Genomic DNA, 23,804 nt, shown 5'->3' on the forward strand with positions numbered 1-23,804 from the left:
GCAGATAAGCAAAAAGAAAGGTGTTTACAAATAAGTAAATAATAGATATCTCGTCGAAAATTTTTTTGACACAGTTGAATCATGTTTCAGTCTGTGATTGCAAGCTCGAAAATTGGAAGGATTTCTTTTTCACGATGTTAGTTTGTTTTTTCAATTTTTATTTCTTTCTCATATATATACATACGCCAATCTTATATTTTTTAATACATTTATATTTACATCATGTATTTTTCAAGTAATTATTATAGTAATAATTTCGAGAAAAATCAATATAATGAGGCATATTTTGTGAAATCAGATTATATCACGTATGTATATACATTGATTATATTGCAAACTCAAATTTTAAATATTTTTCTCTATCACACACGTGTATGAAAAATTTATTATTATTAACTTAGCACGCATATTAACCTGAATTTTTACATTATTGATACATTCATTATCATTATCGTAGGTACGATAATGTTAATGATAGCTTAAAACTTCTAAGATGGAACTTGACATTTAATTTTAGAGCAAGAAACATATCTAAAGATAATATTTTTTTTTTAGTAAAACACTTTTTGTATATATGCTAAATTGCCTTTTCAAGTATATTTGTTGGATTATATTTTTATTAGGGAAATAGTAAACGACATAGTAAATTCTCCTTTCTCTGTATTCAGGATTACTGAAAAACGATACAACAGTGAACACGAGAGAAAAGCTGAAAAAAGATCGATTATGTTGACGTTTACAACAACTATTTTTGAATCTATGATAAGAAAACTGGAATTAGCAGTTAATAATGCAACTATATTTTCTTCACTAATATACATATTTATAATATACATATGTGCTTTCTGATAATATAATAAATCTATATATAATCTTAGATGGCTTTGCCTTCTCTTATATTGGATCCTGAATTATCCACAGTTTTTACAACGAATGAAATGAATATAATAAACGATGTTTTATGCAGTATTACATTTTGCTGTAGATGCTTACAACAAAATTGCGTAATCAGGTAATCAGTGATCAGATTAAAAGACACACATGTGCTATATACATCCATAGACTTTGAAATTGTCTTGAATTAATGTAATATCTGTTTTCTGTTTTTTTTTTATAAATATGTTGTTTTTTGAGCCCATGTAATATTACTATATATATTATGTGCTAGTCACGGATCTTCCTAATAAGTGGTACACCCAGCGGCGCGTGCGTGAGATATTTTGAATGTTATACGTATGTGCAAAATGTGCCAAATTTTCAGAGATTGTCGGGGGCACCATAAGAATCATTTTTTGCAAATGAACCTGGAGTCGGAAACGTGTCATTACATCGCTACGGCATACGGAGTGTTCGAAAGAGTCGGGACCTCGAAATATCACAAAAAATAGAACTTTTACAAAAAATTGTTTCAAACAAAAGTTGTAGGGTGTAAAAAGGTCTATTTACTGGTGCCATGTATTTGACCTTGGATGGCGTCGCCAAGGTCACGACAAGGCCATCTTGAATTTTTGAAATGGAACCCTCCACTTTTTATTGCATATTCTTGTAGCCCTTCTCGAGACCTTTTCAAAGCAGTAATTTTACCGACTTTAAGTAAGCCGTTTCGAAGTTATTGAAGTTATAAAGTTTTTCCTGATAAATCGACGACTGTAGCTATCGTATTATTATCCGCGAATGAAGGTAGAAGTGGTAAATGATGGTGGTTCTACTTTTATAACTGACCGATGCGTATATTTTGGTCCATTTTTTATTACAGACATTCGAGCAAATAAAAACCTTCATTTTTTTGTAGACTTGAGTTTGTACTCCAAACACTGTTGTGCACTGTTAAAGCACGTATCCGATTGAAATCATCATCTAGAAAATAAAGTATTTTATTTCTGATTTCTAATATGCAATAAAAAGTTGAGGGTTCCATTTCAAAAATTCAAGGTGGCCTTGTCGTGACCTTGGCGACGCCATCCAAGGTCAAACACATGGCGCCAGTAAATAGACCTTTTTACACCCTACAACTTTTGTTTGAAACAATTATTTGTAAAACTTCTATTTTTTGTGATATTTCGAGGTCCCGACTCTTTCCAACACTCCGTATGCCGTAGCGATGTAATGACAGGTTTCCGACCCCAGGTTCATTTGCAAAAAATGATTCTTATGGTGCCCCCGACAATCTTTGAAAATTTGTCGATTGAATTTCCGAACACCCTGTATATATATTTACCAGAGATGTGCAAAGTGAACGTGTCCGAATCTATTTGTAAAATGGAAAATGTAAATAGAATCTTTTCATTTAAAAAATGCAAATTGCAAAATGCAAATTTGTTTTTATCCACTTAAAATAGAAAATGGAAAATAGACATTTTTAAAATGGTTTCTTAAAATAAAAATGGTTTTTAAAAAATATTTATATTCTTATATATTTATATCTAAATTTTTATTTCCTATTATCTTCATTTTTTATTATCTATCTATTAGATTAAATATTTTACGGTCTGTTCTTATTTCGTGAAACGCATCTATATTTTGGTATCGCCACATGATATACATGTATATTACATACTATTGCCAGCATAAATGATGTGGCAATGGGAATAATTATAACTATGCAGGCTAAAGCACGAGCCAGTGTCTGCGTATACATTGAGAGAACGTATACTAGGTGTATTTCCCACAATGATTAATATTTAATTAAAATATTAAATATTAAGTATTTAATTAAAAAATCACTACGATGAATAAATACAACACAGTGTTACATTAATGTCTTAATTTATTTATATTTAGAGCTTATATCGATAATCTCAATTAATTTTTTAGTTTGTAAGAAAAATGCTCTTAAAGTAGAAGATAGATAGTGAAAATTATTTCAATGAAAATTTAAAATGGTTTTTAAAATTAAAAAAATATATTTTAAATACAGAATACAAAATAGAGGTACATTTATTTTACATTTGTATCTCCATTTTGAATGTATCGACTTTCAATAATCATTAAATGCACATCTCTGGTATTTACCGATGGTTCCAATTTACAATTTATAATTAAACAAATATTTACACTCTAGCATTTATAAACAAGGAATTAATGATATAAAAGCATATTCTAAAAGAACTCTATACGACACATTGAGTTTCGATTACGTGGTCTACAAAGTATTGAAGGTTGTCTCTATCTATATTTATTTGATTTATAAGAAAACTTCAAAATTTCAAAAATTCATAAAATTTGTTTTTATTTGTAAATACTAGATATAAATTTACACGAAATTTGTTAAGATATTATTGAGATTAGGAGCATCAAATTTATATAAACAAAAATTTGATCATAATTATTTTATAAAAATAGAAATACTTTATTTTTTATGTTGCCATATTTTCTAATCACTTATTCTTTTTTACCAGATTCTTGACAAACATGTTGATATTCTTCGTACAAATCCTCGCTATAAACATATTTCAATGCCATCAGCTTTATTTCTGCATCACATCCGTTATTTGTTAGATTATAGTTTATGCAGAATGCATCTTATGCCAGAACATGCGAGGCATAAAGAATTATATTACAGACAATTCTGGCGCTGCCACAAGAAATCTGCCAACGATATTGCTAGTAAATTAAAATTTTTTGCACATAAAAAAATATGATGTACAGTCAAACTTATATGTTAACATTTTAAAACTAAAGAAATTCTATATTCTTAGCATTTTCTCCCTCAGTCTCTATTTATATTTTAAATTCTTTTAACACGCAAAGTGAAAATGTTTTGTGTAATTATGTTTCCGTGCATAAATAACCTAGCTCGCACATTTTGAAACATTTCATAGAAATTTATGTATCTAATTCTTAAAGAACAAACACCCTCTTTTTTTATACTTTTTAGTCTCTTACAACTATATATAGCACACACACAGAATGAAAAGACATAACTTTGCATATGCGTAAAACGATACTTTTAGCCTATGCGTGCTTGTACAGTATAAAGTAATACATAAGGCCCTGCGCACAATAGGAAAAATATTAAATATTAAATATTAAATATTAAATTTATAGAAAGAGAAAAAGAGAAGAGAAGAGTTCCTTTCTCTCGTTCTATAAATTTAATATTTAATATTTAATATTTTTCCTATTGTGCGTAGGGCCTAAGCAACGCAAGAAAAGTTATAATAAATATTAGATTTACACACACATACACACACATACACACACGCGCGCGCACACACACACACACACATATATGTAAAATCTCTTTTTTTTCCTTTGGGATTTGTAGTATTTACTACAGATTTAGAGAGGCAACGAATTAATCATAAAAGAATGCTCGAGAACATAGTCAAACGATATAGAAAAAATTTAATTGCTATTAATGAAATCGACAAAAAATGTAATGAAGACATCACAAATACAACGTATGTCTATTTAAAAGCTTATTTTTATACATTGTGTAAAATGTAGAATATAAAACTATTACTGTTATATATACAATGTAGAATTTATTACTATTATATAAAAATAGAATATAGAATTATTATGAGATCATTATTTAATTATTATGTTTACATACTACATACTATAGAAGCATTATTTATCTATATTATGAATTATTTTTATAGTATCAAATATGAGAAGAAACAATTTACTTTATATAAAGCGTGGGAATTCGAACAAAATGAAATACGGTTAGGGTTGGAGAATGTTATAGATGATTTTGAATCCTTGAAAGATATAAATACGAAATTGGAACAAACTATCCGTAAACGCAGGTATTATATATATTATATATATATATATATATATATATATATATATATATATATATAAATAAAATTTGAATTATTTATTTTTTTATATATTTGTTTATTCAAGATGTTTTATTTTAAATAACATAATGATATTTCTGAAAAATCAAGACTTCCATCAAAAAATGTTTCGTACAGAAGTTTTGTGATTTCGAAAAGGGCATAAGATAATGTCATTGGCTTGATCTTGGATAAAGGTAATGAAATCATTTTAAAGTTATTTACATTTCTTTAAATGGAACCACCCAATTTGTCTATATGAAATAATTCCTTACAATACTTCGCGCAACAAGTTATAAGGATAGAATGGCGAAAACTTGACTTTTTATAATACGACATATTTTTAAGTTAACATAATTTTACATAAATTATGAAATATTTCATGAAATATTCATTTTTTTATTATTTTACCTCAATATTTTTATGTACAAAATAATGATGGCAATTAATCAGTGTGAATAAGGAAACACATAATTGTTTTTAAGAAGAAATATGAATTTGCAATGAACAGTTACAAATTTTTTTCTTAAGAACAGCTACGTATTTTCTTTACATCAATTGATTCTTCTCATTATTCTGTGCATAAAAGTTGAGATAAGATAATCGAAATAAATTGAGATAAGATAATCGAAAAATATATATTTTACGAGATATTTTATAGTTTATATAAAATTATATCAACTTAAAATAAAAATTATCTCGTAAGCTATTCCAACTTTTGGCTATCCTATTCTTTTAACTTTTTACATGGAATACTGTGAAGAATCGATTTATACAAACAAATTAGGATGGTTCCAAAAATGAAAATGATTTTAAACCTTATGACCTTCATCAAAGATCAAACCAATGTATTATCTTATGTTCCCCTCGAGATTACAAAACTTTTGTACGAAACATTTTTTAATAGAGGTGTTGGAGAAATATCAATGCGTTATTTAAAATAGGACACCCTGTAATTATATAATCACTACCTGTATAGATTGACAATTGAATCAAAATTATTGGCAATAATAGCTAAATATGACATAGAAATTGGTAGTAGATATCGAATATTGGAAGAACTCAATGAAGCGTATAAATACGATAAGCTGGAGAAACATACATTAGAGGTAATTTTTGCCTAGATAATTCGTGTGCATTATATATACATATGTGCTATTTGCTTTAAAACTAGATTATTATTGTGCAATATATTTAAATTATAGAAAAAGATGAAACGACAAGAAGTATATTTCAACCGAACAAAAAGAAAAAATGAGAATAATACATTTCCGTAAACGGTTCTTTCCTACGTTTACAGAACAAGAACATTCTGCACGGATTATTCAACGTTGGTGACGACAAATTTTTTGAAATACAGCAAAAAAAAATGAGTGAAATAGGAAAATAGCTTCTGACATATGATGTATACTACAATCATTGGTATACTGCAATATTGAATTACGACATTAAAAATCATATCAAATCTTTTTTTGCAATATATATATATATATACATATATATATATATATATATATATATATATATATATATATATATATATATACATGTGTGTGTGTGTGTGTGTGTATACATACATACGTACAGGGTGTAACTTAAAAAGCTCCCACTAAGCAAATAGTGTTATTAAAAAAATTAAAAAAATCTTACTTACGCGCCCGGCTAAAGATCGGTGCTAATTGGTGCGACTTTACTCAATAATTACGACTTTGTTAAGCATTATAGAAAAAAATGGTTCGGGACTTTTCGATTCGATTTTTAATCGGGAATAACTCTATTTGCTTATTGGGAGCTTCTTAAGTTACACTCCGTATATACAGGGTGCCCTAGACCACCCGTATACCCCTTTTCTTTCAAATACTAAGCATTTTAGAGAAAAATGTTTTCGACAAAAATTGTATGGTTTTGAGGGGAACATAAGATGGTGTCATTGGTTTGATCTTGGATGGCATCGTTAAGGTGAGGTCAAGGACACCTTTAATTTCTTAAATGGAACCACCTATTTTTTATTGCATATTCTTATAGCTTATGTCGAGAGCTTTCCAAAACATTATAATAAAGTATTTTTTCATCAAGTACTTTTCGAGTTATAAGGCTTGAAATAATTTCTTAATTTTACATAAACCATAAAATATTTAGTAAAATACTTATTTTTCGATTATCTTACCTTAATACTTTTATGTACAAAATAATGAGAGGAATCAATTGGTGTAAAGAAAACACAAAATTGTTTCGAAAAAAAAAATGTAATTTGCAATTAACAATTACATTTTTTTTTTCGAAACAATTATGTTTTCTTTACACCAATCGATTCCTCTCATTATTTTGTACATAAAAGTATTAAGGTAAGATAATCGAAAAATAAGTATTTTACTAAATATTTTATGGTTTATGTAAAATTAAGAAATTATTTCAAGCCTTATAACTCGAAAAGTACTTGATGAAAAAATACTTTATTATAATGTTTTGGAAAGCTCTCGACATAAGCTATAAGAATATGCAATAAAAAATAGGTGGTTCCATTTAAGAAATTAAAGGTGTCCTTGACCTCACCTTAACGATGCCACCCAAGGTCAAACCAATGACACCATCTTATGTTCCCCTCAAAACCATACAATTTTTGTCGAAAACGTTTTTCTCTAAAATGCTTAGTTTTTGAAAGAAAAGGGGTGTACGGGTGGTCTAGGACACCCTGTATACAGGGTGAGCCATTTTAATTAACGCACGCAATTATTTCGGAAACAAAGCATTTTAGAGAAAAATGTTTCAGACAAAAGTTTTATGGTTTCGAGGGGGCCATAAGATGGTATCATTGGTTTGACACTGAAGAGTCATTTGAAGGTCACGTGAAGGTCACTTCAATTTTTTTAAATGGAACACCCTATATATTTTTGCACACTCTTGTAGCTTATCTCGGGAGCTTTCCAAAACACTATAATTAAGTACCTTTTCGTTAAGTACTTTTTGAGTTATGAGGCTTGAAATAATTTCTTAATTTTACATAAACCGTAAAATATCTTGTAAAATATTCATTTTTCGATTATCTTACCTTAATACTTTTACGTACAAAATAATGAGAGGAATCAATTGGTCTAAAGAAAACACATAGTTGTTTTGAAGAAAAAATATGTAATTTGCAATTAACAATTCCATATTTTTTCTTCAAAACAACTATGTGTTTTCTTTAGACCAATTGATTCCTCTCATTATTTTGTACGTAAAAGTATTAAGGTAAGATAATCGAAAAATGAATATTTTACAAGATATTTTACGGTTTATGTAAAATTAAGAAATTATTTCAAGCCTCATAACTCAAAAAGTACTTAACGAAAAGGTACTTAATTATAGTGTTTTGGAAAGCTCTCGAGATAAGCTACAAGAGTGTGCAAAAATATATAGGGTTTTCCATTTAAAAAAATTGAAGTGACCTTCACGTGACCTTCAAATGACTCTTCAGTGTCAAACCAATGATACCATCTTATGGCCCCCTCGAAACCATAAAACTTTTGTCTGAAACATTTTTCTCTAAAATGCTTTGTTTCCGAAATAATTGCGTGCGTTAATTAAAATGGCTCACCCTTTATATATATATATATATATATATATATATATATATATATATGTGTGTGTGTGTGTGTGTGTGTGTGTGTGTGTGTAGTTTTTTTTTACAACTAATGCAAAAAAGGAGCATTCGATTTATTTGACAAATTTATAATTATATATCGAACGGAAATATACGAAAAAAACTAATTTATTTCGATCACAAGAATGAAATTCGCAGAATCTCTTTTGACATCATAATTTAATGCAGTGAGAAAACAAGAATCTTAAGTTACTCATCGTTGATTAAATTTTATGTATTATGTGTACTATTGTACACATGTGTACTATGTATATATACACTAATAAGTTATTACATATGTAGTTTTAAAAATTAAATACTCAAAATAACTTTATTTATTAATAAAGTCTTGTATTTTTTTAAATTTAATCTTTAATTCTAATAATATTTTAAATCAAAAGAAAAAATCGCAAGCGTACGAAATACGAAATATATTTTGTTCAATAGTTTAATCTAATTTATTTACAGTTTTTATATTTTACACAATGTTAACTTTACAATAATTATTTTTTTTAAATACAACATTATCAGTTGTAATAATTATGCTTTTATATGTATATTCAATCATGTAAACATGATATATTTATGGAACATTAAATATAGAAGTACTTTATATATAATAAACATAATTACGTACATCTATATAATATTTCTGAATATTTGTTATGTGATCGTGATTGAAAATATTGTGAAATAGGCAACTGAATAAATGCATATAAATATTTAAGATTAACTGCGCATATAGATATTTAACATTATGAGAATTCTCATATGTTCTCAGCAAACACAAAGTAATAATAACATAACAGTAATGTTATAATTTCTCATTCAACAATGTAATTGTTTTATATGAGGCATGTTATCTTGCAGTTATATTGTTGAGTAGAAAATTATAACATTGATGTTATGTTATTATTACTTTGTGTTTCCTGGAGTTACGAATACATATATAATATTTTTCTATTGATTATTGTGTAAATTTTGAAAACCGTCAAGTCTATCAAAGAGTTAATTATCTGTTTTATGATCGACATTTTATCCATTTAATATTTTTTGTTAAAGTTTCATATAACAAGTATACAGAATGCAAATAAAGAATGATCTCTTTATCTTTATACTAGATAGAGAGAGCTTCGTGTATCTTACGCTTGATGATGCAAATTGTAATTACATCAGCAAAATAATGGAATATACATATTTATCAGGATCTGAACTATCTTTTAACAATCTCAATGTATAATTTATTTTACTTTGCTCCCCAAAAAATTTTACTCTGTTCTGTATTTATGAAATCGGTATAAAGATACATTAATTCTGTGTGCGCGCACGACACACAGATGAATAAATTATTAAAAAAATAAATAGATAACTAAATAAATGTACATTTATTGAGAAATAAAATTCAATTAAAAAATATCATTTTACACTCTAAAAAAATTTGTTGAAAATGTAAGACATACACAAATATGAGAGTGTACAAAATAAATTAAATTGTATATACGCCAACTAATGTAAAATAATAAAAAGAAGAGATTTTTCCATGATATCTCATTTTCAATATCATTCGATATAATCGCAGTGAAGAACTCCAAGGTGTTTAAAGGTTTACATTTGAATAGACTTAATAAAAATTATTTCGCAGATATCTATATACGTTCTATAAAAATTCAGGCGGCTTTTTCATGTTACGTTCAATTGATTTATCTCTCACACATTTACGTTACAATATAAATTACATATTATCGTTTATACCGTTAAAAGTCCTGAAAATATTCTTGTAGATTGACAATATATTTGTCATTTACATAATCACACATTTGGACAATACAGATAAATATTTATAATTAAAGAAATCTTATTGTAGGCATACTTGCATCATTTAATCGATGCGGCGTAAATATTCAAATTAATCGATACATACATACATACATAGCGATACATTGATATACATGAGATTATACTTTTTACAAAATGGAGAAATTATGCGTGAAAAGAGATAAATCTAAACAATATTATCAAATACATTACACCACAAGGCGTTGTAATTCTTTCTCATCTTCATATAATAGTCAATACGCTATGTGTATTGCTAACGAAATATACAACTCTGAATCTCTTTAAGAGCAAAACTGTTTCTAACGATAATAATATGACTTATATTTTAACAGTTTTGTCCAAATAAATTTTTTTTTTGACTAGTGGTATTAAATACTAAATTACTGGAATAAATGATTTGAACGAATCACTCTGTGTTTATATATATTTAAAAATTGTAATCAATATATTTATTAATGTGCAGATAAAATATTTTAAAAAAAATCTTGTTTTGCCTGATTAAAGACTCAATGTTTATTTTATATATTCTTGATATTAATGGTTTGATTATATTCTATTCAATATTTTCTCTCAAAGAAAGAAGAATTCATGAATATTAATAAAACTTACTAAATACCAAATTATACCATAGATTAATCCCAATGTGCGAAATAAAAACGTTATTTTTAGATAATTAAAATGGAATAAATAAAACCAGCAAAATATAATAAATTTCTAAATTAAACTAAATTTACGATCGATATTAAATATTCAAATAAATGATAATACTTTTAGTATGTCACTTAAATGTCACAGATGTATAGCATAAAATTTAACTCACAGTTTATATTTTAATAGATAATTATATCACACAGATTTTTATATAAATTTTCATAAGGATTATTCATATATGCAAATTTGCAGTCATTAATCTTTACTATTATTAACAACTAATAACAATAAAGTTCATCGCAAAATATAGGAGATCAATAGTATAATTGTATTTTTTAAATTAGTATTTTTAAATTAATTAATTCAATTAAGATTTTTAAATTAAGATTTTTAAATAAATTGAACTTTTTTCGTGTAATTTCACACAAGTTGTTACAATGCTTTAATAAAAAGTTCAATGATAAATATATATAACAATTACTAAGATCAAGGTGAAATTTAAAAAATTTTGAAAAAAAATTTTTTTAAATGTACTAAAGTTGAAAAGTAATAGAAACGTGCAATTTATCAATATTTCAAATAAATGCCAAATATCATACAACTTTATAATAATTAAGGTTTCATTGAGAATAGCAGACTTGAAAAGAATACGTTTCTGCTATTGATATTTTCATATTTTCTACATTTTTTGTATAATTATCATTATCACTGTAAAATAATCACATGTTAACTTAAAAAATTGATTCAAGACGGATGTTTAGATTAAAATACCAACAATTTTAATTATGCTAATATATTCTGAGGAAGTAAAAGAGATGATCATGTTTTCGATTGATTAAAAGAATGATCATATCTTGTTAGTATAAGAATTTATATATCTTTTTTTAGCAAGGCTCCATCTTATTTCATATTCTGCACACACACACACACATATAAATTCTTTTTTTATAAAATCTTTAGAAAATTAATGCATATATATATATATATATATATATATATATGCATTAATTTTCTAAAGATTTTATAAAAAAAGAATTTAAAAAGGAAATAAAATACTTTAAGAGTTTGAAAAATTTAAATATAGAATGTATTTTATCAATAGTTAAGAAATTATAGTTTCTTAATCGTGCAAGATATATTAAAGTCGAGACCATTTGAATAAATACAATCTAATAATTATGTATAATAATTATAGTTCCTTAATCGTGCAAGATATATTAAAGTCGAGACCATTTAAATAAATAAAATCTAATAATTATGTATAATATATATATATACACGTGTGTACGCATATATATCATATTGAATACAATAAAAAGGAAATAATTAGAAAAAACAATAAAGACTGCACATAAAGAAAAAAAAATAGAAAGAGAAAAAGAAGAGTTATTATATTAAACTAACTGCAGCATCTATACATTATCAAAACAATGATCTATATTAATAATGAGCTATTATAAAGATCCGACACTATAAGAAATATAAATTGAATGTCCATAATTTTCCATGTGCTCAGTCTACCATCTGGATGGTCCGGTATCAGCTGAAGCTGCATTGGCTCCTATAAATGGATTTGTAGCAGCCGCTACATTAAAATATTATATTAGTCATAGCAAGTCGTTAGAACACTACTTATTTATTTTATTATTATCAATATATTTGTAGAATAAATTTATATAATTATTAAACGTTAAGTAATCAAGTATGACATATATACTCTATGAATAGAAATGCATATCTCGCAATCTCTATTATTATTATAATCCGTATAATTACATGCAGATATTAACTGATAATTCGCGAAATTGTATTAAATATCTTATAAGTGCATGAAATTTTCTACAAAATTTCATAAAATATCATATTTTAATAAGAAGAATAAATAAAATTAGATTTAAATAATTTTTAAGAAAGCTTGATTTTTACAGATAAAAAATGAAAAGCCTCTTGATTCACTTTTAATCTGGAGAGTAAGTAAAAAAATAATTTATATGAAAAATGCTGAGAAGGAGGGAAATATATTCGTGTTATATTTATGAGAATTTAAAATATATATATCTGACATCACACACACACACACACACACACACACACACACACACACACACACACACACACACACACACACACACACACACACACACACACACACACACACACACACACACACACACACACCCACCCACCCACCCACCCACCCACCCACCCACCCACCACACACACACACACACACACACACAAAAAAAAGTGCGCGCGCGATAAGTCTCTCTTTTAGAGTTCTTGTAGTAATGAATTTGTTATATACAATGTTGTATCGTAATATAGACTTAGATGTAAATTATTGTTCATTGTTATCAAAAATGATAATAGTGTTGTTATAATATTTGATATTTCTAATTATTTCATATGCAAAATTACAAAATTTCCAATTAAAATTTTTGACTTATAACAAACTTATGCCTCGTTATTGTAAAAAATCACATTAAATATAGTAAAAGTACGTATATTACAAATAAAAGCATATATGTGAAAATTTCATTGAAGAATAAAAACAACAGCAAAGCATAAAGCAAATTAAAAGTAATAATAAAACAATTAAACAATTCGTAATTAACAAATCGTATACACAATTACACAGTGTATATTTTTTTGTTATGATGAAAATTTATCCAAAATAAATGGTCCAATATAATTGAAAATTTTTCAATAAAAATATTTTTTTAAAAATTGACTATCAATACAAAGTATAATAATTAACTTAAATATTGTGTCAGAAATAATAAAATGTTATATTGTGATATTTCAATTGTTTCATAGAAATGTAGAAAAGAATAATGCCAAATAATGCATAAAATCGAATCGTTTGTGTGCGCGCGCTTACGGCACATATATGTCCGCACGCATATTATGCAGATACACGGTACAGACATATATGCATTTCCGTGTTCATTCTCTTCCTCTCTTCCCCTTTTACAAATACTCATTCACTCACTCACACATCACATATGCGAAAATAAGATAAGATGTGAATTATGAATTCATTAAATTATTATTAAATATCTCTTTTTAATGTGTGTGTGTGTATATATGTACATATATATATATATATATATATATATATATATATATTTATATATACATATACATACACATACACACGATATACGCATATATTGGCGTAGAATTGTGTGGTTTCTGGGATACAATTAAACTAATTGGAACATACATTTGTACGTTATCGTTTGCCACAAAAATATGCAAAACATCCCGTCAAAATAAGCAAAGTTCTTTCGAAAAATTTCAAGTATTATTTATATTATTTATTTATCATTTATCACTACAGAAATGAAATGTTGGCGTCTTTTCATTTTAGTGATATCTTTTTGTAATATTAAAGACACATGACCTATAAAACATGTTACTTTTCCAATGCAGTTTTAATTATTTAATAAACAATCGGTGGACAAATTTGTTTTAAATTAAAAAGAAATTATAACGGAAGTTTAATTAAAAAAATTCAAGAAGAATTCCAAAAAATTTAGAATTTTACTTGTTTTACTCATTGAAATATGAAAAAAAAAGGATTTGTGATTAACATCAGGTTTTTAGTTTATATACATAATTTTACACAATAAATCTATATTTAATTTAGATTTTTTAAAATAATTGTATGTATAATCAAAAAATTATTTTAGCATAATTTTTTTCGATGTGCTAAAATCGTCATTGATATGAAAGCGTATAAAATATATCATAACAATTAACAAAAAGAATTAGTAAAAAGAAAAAAGCAAACATTAAATTGGACTGAATAATTAATGGCAATGTATGGAAGGTAACAACTCATAATATGCACTTTCTACATTCAAGAACTCGTAATACCAGTGGTATAAATCACGCGTTCACCGCCGCTGTTTAGATTCGTGCTTTCGTTAACTGTTGACGTCGGTATCGCTGATCCTGGTGCAGGCATGGCAAATATAGGTTGCTGTATGTTAGATGCGTTTGGCGATGCACCACTTTGAGGTTGAGCTGTCACAGCATCATCATCACTTTCATCCTCCTGTGAATGCACATTTTGAATATCGAAAAATACATATAACGTAATTTTCTGTTAGGTGATTTATATATCCATGAAAATGATTTAACTAATTTGAAATGTATTTTATATATTTTTTTACAAATAATAGAAATTTGTTATTCATTTTTTAATTTATTGTAGTAATAAATAATTATAATTTTTTTGCACATAATTTTGTATATAATTTTTTAACAATTAGAATATCGAATATATATAATAGTAAAAGTAATAATTATAAAATAATAGTAGAAAAAAGCAATATTTTCTTCCTTTCCCTCCTTAATAGAAAATTCACCTTTAGAGAAAATAAATATCTCGATATTATTTCTTTAAATAACAAATGTAATATGAAACATATTTCACATTGATACATAATTAAACATTTCAAAATAGTTAATTAATTAAATTAAGTCTACTTGGCACAATCTCAGATATGAATTTGATTGTTTCGTTTCTATCTTTTTATAATTTTAGAAACATTTAAATTAAATTTACAGAAAAATTAAAATTATGTTCATTTAAATGTTTTCAAAATTATATGAAAAAGGTAGAAATGAAATAGTCAGATTCATATCTGATTGTTCCAGAGGCGAATCTTTTATTAAGGTGAAAACGAGAGAAAAGATTATTTTTTTCTATTATTTTATTATTAGTTTTATTATTATTATATTCAGTATCTTAACTGCTAAAAAAAATTATTATGTGCAAAAAAGTAATCGTAATTATTTATTATTATAAGATTAAAAAATGAATAATAATTTTCTATTATTTGTGAAGAAAATACATTAAATATATTAAATTTCAAATATACGAGATGTGATCGGACACACTGTGTGTGTGTGTGTGTGTGTGTGTGTGTGTGTGTGTATATATATATATATATATATATATATATATATATATATATATATAGATATATATACACACACACAGAATGTTTGCTAAAGATTGAACTAACGTTTGCGAGCGGATAAGAGAGCGCAGTAAACTGAATAGAAAAGTCCTGCATCATTTTGCAATTTTTACAATAATTGTTGAAATATTAATTAAAAAAGATTGGCGAAGCGCGCGTTTCGCATGGCTAAATTGCGAGATGTGTAGGGGCCGGTATTGATAGTACGTTTTTATATTTAAGACTTTTAAATACAATCTTAAGATATTATATCAATTACAGAATTGAATTAGCATCTTAAGACATTATTTTAAACGATCTTAAAATAAGAAAGGATTATGAATATTGGCTTAGGTATGTCAGCGGCGAGTGTCGTACGCCAACGAAAAAAAAAGAAGGAAACATACGGCTAAAGTTTTCGTTACTGTGACACTTGTCGCTGACATAACTAGAGTACACATTCCACAGTCTAGCCGTGCGAAACGTGCGCTTATTCGTCAATCTTTTTTAATTAATATCGCAATAATTATTATGGAAATTGCAAAATGGCAAAGGGTTTCTCTATTCAGTTTACTTCACTCTATCCCTCACGAGTCTTGATTCAATGTTTATCAAATATCCTCTATATACATGATATTCCGTATAATACCGATAATACAATCAGAAGCATAATAACTTTACAAGAATAAAGAAATCAATAATGTAGAATGAATTTTTTTCAAAAAAGATCTTGGACTTATTTTTTCATATAGAATCATCACCAGTTATGGAATATTCCATCTATATACATGTATGTGTGTATATGTTTTCTTATATATTTTCGAATACTATATAGATATAATATGTATGTCTGCGTATATACATGTGCATATACAATATACATGTATATGTGTGTGTGTGTGTAGTATCTTTATTTCACTCTTATGATCATACCAAGTCAACTTTAATTTCTATATATATATATATATATATATATATATATATAATTTATTTATTTTTACAATTTAAACAATATTTACCCTTCATTAATTTAGTTTGCTGATATGCAAAAGGATAATGTATAAAGGAAAGATGGATTTTTCATAATAAAAAAAATATATAAATATTTTATATAATATATAAATCACACATACTGGAAATTTAATCAAAGTTTTTACATCAGCAGAAGAAATGATTAAAAAATGAGCAATACAGAAGCATAACAAAGCAACATAATTTTGTAAAACTTTCCGATCTGGATGCATTAAGTACTATAGACAAACTTGTAGCATAATTATAATACAATGAATAATTATTTTTCAATAAATTTATACTTGCTGTTTTTTTTTATTTTTTCATTAACATGATGCATAATATAATATGTACATTTTAAATGCTTAGAATTATATTATTGAAATCGGTATTTATTTTTAGAAAAAAGATATGAATACTTTATAACTTTTCGTAAGAGTCATATATTTGCAGAGTAAAAAAATTAAAAATCATTTAATATCTTTTAATTTTAATAACTATGATGAGAGAAATAGTATAAATTACAATCCTACATATGTTATAAATTATTAATACGTTATAAACTTAACGGATCTTTAAAGAGAATTGCATTTTCTATTAATTACAAGTATATTATGCAATATGTTGTATAAAAGTATATGGGATCTACAATAATTTACCTTTCACATTGCTCACAGAGGTAAAGTAGTGTGCGCAGTTATTATAACAAAATATATTAGTACAAGGACTACTTATGTGTATTGTGTGTAGATTCATTCCAAAATATTTTAATAAGAAAAAAATAAAAAGCATTAAAATATTTATGATTAATCGTATAGCAAAAGAAAAGAATAAAATTAAAATTTCGAGCGTTAAAAAATCTTACCTTGCCAAAACCTCTCGGTTGATTTGTCACAACAGCCTCTGGATTCGGGTTCCGCTATAATACAATAATAACATAAACAAAACCGCTAAACTATGTACGCTTTCCTAAAAAACAAAACATAACTTGGCATGCACAATCATAAAAGTTTATGCATTTTTTTATTTACAACTATTCCACACAAATAATACAATGAGCTATATCTATATCAGAATTTGTAAAATAAATACATAATTTTGTTTAGAAATAAAAAAAACTAATTAAACAAATAAGTAATGATTACAATTAAGATTATACTGCAAAAAATATTTAAAGAAAAATATCAAAATTTTTTTTTGTTTCATGCTATATACAAAACAATTTCTTATTTTGACAATACAAATACATTAGAAATAATGTTAAAACCATTTATGTATGTGTATGTGTAATATTAAATTAAATATTCATAGCTAAAAACATCGAGAATTGTGCTGACATAAAGCATCTATAGTGTCCGATGAAAAAAAGGACAACAGATAGTACTTGCAATTTCAAGGTGGATACAAACATTTATGTATAGGTTGATCATATTTAAGTTGCATGAGCTCCTTGAATCATTTGTCTTCGCAATTAGATATCTAGTAAAATATTCTTTCCTCATTGATATGTTTTCCAACTGTATATATCGGAAATTTGCATAAATGTAAAAGAATAAGACAAATTTATATCTTCATATTTTTCAAATTTAACAATATGTGTGTATTATATTTAATTAATGTATAACAATAATTAATATAAGCAAATTTAGGTTGTTTATAATGTAGGATTTGAATATTTTTTTTTAAGTATTATTTTTTTAAGTATTAGTTAATTAAAGATATTAGTTACAGATAAGATTAAAAATACTAACTTTGTTTTAACATAATACGTTAGTAATATTTATCTTAAAGCGATTGTCAACAAAAGATTTCAAAGCAGTAAAATGTGCTGATCAACTCTTATTCCTTAACTGCATTTAAATATTTAATTATTTTTAATAACATTTAATGTTAAATATGGAGAAGTAGATATTTAAAAAAATGGGAAAATTAATTACATTTACTCTTGGAAAATCATAAAGTCAATAGATATTAGACATTAAAAGTATGATATTTGAAATGCTTTCAATTAATATTTTCAAATGGAGAATTTAAGAAATACATTGATATATATATATATATATATATATATATATATATATATATATGTATATATATAATGCACATGTGTATGTATATGTATGTGTAATGGAGCAATCACATGCGAAAAATCTATAGCATATATTTTTTTCTTTCCTTTATATAAGATAATCATAAACATTAACAGAAACAATTGCTTGTATTATCATACAGCATAGACTTCATGCACTTATGAGTAATGTGTTATTTGATTAAAATTTGCTCTTTTAATATTACATGCATAAGAGCAAATTTTGGATTAAATTTGAATAAATATATAAAAAATGTACATAAAACATTATATTTCTTTGTCAAATTCTTTGTATATTATTATACGTTAAAATAAAATAAAAGATATGAAAGAAAAATGTGTAAAAGAAAGTAGTAATAAGATGCACATGAAGTAAGAATGAAAATAGAGATATAATATGCAACTAGTTTGCATATAATTATATCAAATGCTTTTCAACTGTAGAGAAAACCTATCAAAACTAACAATTTTTAGACGTTAAATATATTGTACTTCTGCTGATAAAAAAAATCTATATCTTATAAACTATATAATTTTAATTTATTTCAAAAATAATAGTTAAAATATTATAAATCAATGATAAATTTGCTGAAAAATGACAAAAATGAAGAAAATTGTTTAGTTGACTTGGTATGATGACATGTAAATAAGAATTTTTTTATAACTTAATTTTAATTTCCTTAGTTGAATTTGTTTACACTTGATGTGATAAATTTTTTTTATCATATATGTATCATCATAAATATAATCTGCTTTTTCTTATATCTAGATTTAGCATTAAAGTTTGTATAAAACCTATTCTCTAAAAAGGATAAGAATTTTAGAAATATTTTTTACCTGTAAATTATGGTATGCGCCGCTATCTTCAGGAGGAGTTGGTTTACATTTACCGCAACAGAAATTGCAACAGCAGCAACAACAGCAACAACAGTAACAAGCGGTAATTAGTCCACAAAACATGAACAGTGCCTAAAAACAAACAAAATATATGCCTGTAATTAGATATAATTATAATGTTTAAATATTTACTATTCTTAATCACTAAAAATTACATAGATTTCAATGCAATTATCAAATTATTCATTCTGAAGAATAAGCTCATGATATTCTTAAATATTATCATTATCTTACATAATATATTTTACACATATGTGTTTTATGCATTTATTTAAAAATAAATTATGTATAAAAAATTTCACACATATAATAAATATTTGATACTCTCCTATTTTAAAAAGCATAAAATATACAAAGTTATTTTGTTAAAAGAGACATTTGCCAAATTAGTCCTTACTCTTACCTTACACCATCCAGAGGTGACAACAAAGTAAGCATTAACATTTTCTTCTCCAAACTGCTCCGCAACATATAGACCCAGAGATCCATAATTATCATATATATTACGTTTTGTTAAATCTGTCAGTATAGCATGTGCTCTATTTATTTCTTTAAACTGTAATAAAAATAAAATATAACTATAAAATATTGTACTCTCTTGAAAATTTAAATTATAAATTAAAGTTGTATTTATATATACATATATACATATACATATATATATATATATATATATATATATATATATATATATATAGTGTCAATACAATAAATACAAAGAGAAAATGAAAAACTTGCGTAATAATATATTTTATATTTAAATATTTAAAATCTGTTATGTGCAAGAAAACATATTAGAATTACCTGTAAAATTACCTCAAAAACATTAAAATTATTCTTTATACCTTAATTATCAATACACCTATACCTTCAATTATTAATACAGATAAATTGCTTTCAAGAACAATTTATGAATATTAAAAAATATATGTACTAAATATTACATGTATATTTACTAAAAATATATATATTTGATTATAATTGATTTAGATTTGATAAATTTAAAAACATTACCTTTTCAGCTGCTTCCGGATTATTAGGATTTTTATCAGGATGATATTTCAGAGCCAATCTTCTATATGTTTTTTTAATCTCCTCCGAAGTCGCAGTTTTTGGGATTTCCAAAATTTGGTAGAGGGAATCCCCTGCTGTACTATAAATAGACATAAAAATCAAAATACAGATTTCTTAAGTTGTAAATTTTATACAATATATTTTTTAACTTTCGATTGTTAATTAATTGTATGATAATATTCGTTTATATTATTACTTCGGAACACAGAAAAGTTAGATAGTTAATTATTTCAAAAAACTCAAATTTTACCTTTTAATATTTAAGCTACAATCTTGATAGTGCATCGAATATGAATAAAGGAAATATATGAATATAGAAAGATTGAAAGAATATAGAAAAAGTTATAAAAATGCATATTCATTCAGACTCTGATAACCTATCAACTGTATTAAATAGAGTCAAAACAATTTTAATTCATTATTTCTCTATGTGTGACATAATCTCATAACGCTTGTATGTGGAAATTTATAATAAACTTTGTTCAACCTGAGTAATGTGCACGACTTTTTTTCGTTTATAAAATCTTTACTTTTGACAATATATAGGTAACAACCGGTAAAAAGAAAAAAGTTTTAAAGTTTGAATTTCATCTAGGCTACTGCTTGCCACTCCTCTTCGAAAGAAACAAGTGCATCTATAATCAACGAATCTAACAAGCCAAATGTGACGATAAAAACCGATAAGATGTATAAGCAGCCATCACACAGTTATAGCATCGGGCGTCTTTAATGTCACGACATTCTTCACTTACGACATTTTTCTTCTATCCATGTCGAATAATGTACGAGTTTTTCGATTTTAATTATTCAAACGATGAAATTATTATTTCTCCACTAGATTTTATTGAACGATACTATGCGAACATTTTTTCCATATATCGTATGAAAATACGCGCATTCTTTTTAGCAAAGGTGTTTTAGATCATCATCAACACATCACACGAAAAGGTACGATTCAATATTTTAGTTCCGCTGATCAACGCATATGCGCCAAAACGGCGCTGAGAGAAAGCCGTTGAAGCCTTTTTCATCCATAGAGTTTATAAATCTAGAGATGTCTTCCGCTTCACTTTTTTAAATTAATTAAAGTCACTAGATATACAAAGGCCGGTATTCATAGTCCGTTCTTATATTTAAGATCGTCTTAAGAACCCATTCAACCAATCAATGACCGCATTGCAGCTATTTGATTCGTTGAATGGGTTCTTAAGACGATCTTAAATATAAGAACGGACTATGAATACCGGCCAAAGTATCAGGTCCGAATTCATAATCGTTTCTCAAATCTTAAGACTAGAGAATTTCTTAAATCTATCCTAATGCGACCATTTCATTGGTTGAATAAGATAGTTCAACCAATGAAATGGTCGTATTAGGATAGATTTAAGAAATTCTCTAGTCTTAAGATTTGAGAAACGACTATGAATTCGGACATCAGGGTGCTGTCACATGGCAGGGTGTAGGCCGGTATTCATAGTCCGATCTTATATTTAAGATTGTCTTAAGTCTGGTCCGAGGTTGACTTAAGACTTCATTCAACCAATCAAATGGCTGCGGCATTTCAAGCTTGAACTTAAGACGATCTCAAATATAAGATCGGACTATGAATACCGGCCGTAGTCTCACGTAGAAGAAAAAGCGGAACGGAAAAGAAGTATAGGCCGGTATTCATAGTCCGGTCTTATATTTAAGATCGTCTTTAGTTCATCTTCAGATAATCCATAGCCAATAAAATGATACATACAATATCTAAAGATGAACTTAAGACGATCTTAAATATAAGAACGGACTATGAATACCGGCCATAGTGGGGGTAACCAATCAGAACGTTTCTCCAAAAGACATATCTGGGTGCCTATTACGGTTCTTGAAGCGAGGTGAAAATTACAAAAGTGAACAGATTTACTAGATTTCGACAAATGAAATTGTAGATGCTCTAGTAAATTTCCTCACTTTAGTTATTTTCACTTCGTTTCAAAAACCGTAATAGGCCCCCTGTTCCGATTTTAAATAACCGGGTTCCCCATGTACCGGAAAAAGCGGAAATAAGTAAGAGTAAAAAATTATTTTTTATGAATTATAGTTAACAAGAATATTCAATTTTGTAAAAAAATATCTTTTTATAATAAATGGAAAATTCCAATGAAACATAATTTACGAAAAAACAAAGCTAATTCAGAATTGTTGTAAATTTTAGGTTAGAATTTTTGCCGTTTTTGCGTAAAATATATTCCATGGGGAACCCAGTCATATAAAAGCGGAATGGAATAAAGAACTTTATAATAATATAAATTTAACAAGAGAAATATATTATTTTAGTGTAATTTTGTTATGTCTTTATATTTTGTGAAAATATAAAATTAAACAAAACTATTTATATGAAACAATGATAAAATTACATTTTATATTGTAACAAATACTTTATTCAGAATAATATATTTTCACCTAATTTAATGTTGTGTAATAAATTGTTACAAAATTTAATATATATATCTGAAAATAAAACACACACACACATATTTTATATTATAATAAAAAATTTACCGATGACATTATTATTTTATACAAAAATAAATTTATAAATTTTATTTATGAATAAGAAAGACTAGATATGCTAGGTATGTACATACATACGAGAACGCTAGGTATGATGTCTTTTGGAGAAACGTTCTGATTGGTTACCCCCACTATACTTCTTTTCCGTTCCGCTTTTTCTTCTACATGGGATTGCACCCTTAGACTAGCTTGTACGTTATTAGCTCTTATTTAAAAAACGACGATCTCATAAACGTTTTAATTAGTATATTTGTGACTCACAAACGATTTCGCGTTGATTCATCCTCTGCAGAATTTAAATA

At 26.1% G+C, this 23,804-nt stretch overlaps 2 protein-coding genes across 8 annotated transcripts; one reads left to right on the top strand and one right to left on the bottom strand.

Annotated features, from left to right (window-relative positions):
* The first annotated feature begins 71 nt into the window (after positions 1-71).
* LOC145971469 (uncharacterized) lies at positions 72-9,691 on the top strand. 5 transcript variants are annotated; one of them, XR_014438889.1, is made up of 10 exons: positions 72-308; positions 669-792; positions 879-1,012; positions 3,062-3,158; positions 3,399-3,606; positions 4,268-4,403; positions 4,608-4,757; positions 5,773-5,902; positions 5,999-6,215; positions 9,537-9,691. XR_014438889.1 is itself a non-coding variant. In XM_083099153.1 (9 exons), the coding sequence occupies exons 1-9, from the start codon at positions 223-225 to the stop codon at positions 6,068-6,070; spliced, it is 1,137 nt and encodes a 378-aa protein (XP_082955279.1). In that variant the 5' UTR covers positions 72-222; the 3' UTR covers positions 6,071-6,658. The 5 variants fall into 5 exon arrangements, 3 of the variants coding, with proteins under 3 accessions (XP_082955279.1, XP_082955280.1, XP_082955281.1); XR_014438888.1 differs by lacking the exon at positions 9,537-9,691 and adding an exon at positions 8,561-8,675; XM_083099153.1 differs by lacking the exon at positions 9,537-9,691 and having other exon boundaries at positions 5,999-6,658.
* Positions 9,692-9,961: 270 nt separating this feature from the next.
* Positions 9,962-21,936, bottom strand: LOC145971471 (dnaJ homolog subfamily C member 5). Of its 3 annotated transcripts, none has more exons than XM_083099157.1 (7): positions 21,699-21,936; positions 20,887-21,025; positions 20,276-20,428; positions 19,813-19,944; positions 17,752-17,805; positions 14,785-14,965; positions 10,009-12,487 (listed from the first exon to the last, which is right to left on the bottom strand). In XM_083099157.1, the coding sequence occupies exons 1-7, from the start codon at positions 21,716-21,718 to the stop codon at positions 12,420-12,422; spliced, it is 747 nt and encodes a 248-aa protein (XP_082955283.1). In that variant the 5' UTR covers positions 21,719-21,936; the 3' UTR covers positions 10,009-12,419. The 3 variants fall into 3 exon arrangements, with proteins under 3 accessions (XP_082955284.1, XP_082955283.1, XP_082955282.1); XM_083099156.1 differs by lacking the exon at positions 21,699-21,936 and adding an exon at positions 21,197-21,340; XM_083099158.1 differs by lacking the exons at positions 17,752-17,805; positions 21,699-21,936 and adding an exon at positions 21,197-21,349 and having other exon boundaries at positions 9,962-12,487.
* Positions 21,937-23,804: the final 1,868 nt, after the last annotated feature.

The sequence above is a fragment of the Camponotus vicinus genome, unplaced genomic scaffold (genome assembly GCF_025532165.1).
Source record: "Camponotus vicinus isolate PSW18456_S1 unplaced genomic scaffold, iyCamVici1.0 SCAF_5, whole genome shotgun sequence".
Lineage (NCBI taxonomy): Eukaryota > Metazoa > Arthropoda > Insecta > Hymenoptera > Formicidae > Camponotus > Camponotus vicinus.

Coding starts and splice junctions, on each gene's coding strand:
- LOC145971469 (XM_083099153.1), top strand. CDS start 223: ATGTATTTTTCAAGTAATTATTATAGTAATAATTTCGAGAAAAATCAA. Junction 3,607..4,267: donor ATCTGCCAACGATATTGCTA/GTAAATTAAAAT, acceptor TGGGATTTGTAG/TATTTACTACAGATTTAGAG. Junction 4,404..4,607: donor GAAGACATCACAAATACAAC/GTATGTCTATTT, acceptor TTATTTTTATAG/TATCAAATATGAGAAGAAAC.
- LOC145971471 (XM_083099156.1), bottom strand. CDS start 21,231: ATGCACTATCAAGATTGTAGCTTAAATATTAAAAG. Junction 20,429..20,886: donor ATCCGGAAGCAGCTGAAAAG/GTAATGTTTTTA, acceptor TTTTTATTACAG/TTTAAAGAAATAAATAGAGC. Junction 14,966..17,751: donor AACCGAGAGGTTTTGGCAAG/GTAAGATTTTTT, acceptor GTGCATTCACAG/GAGGATGAAAGTGATGATGA.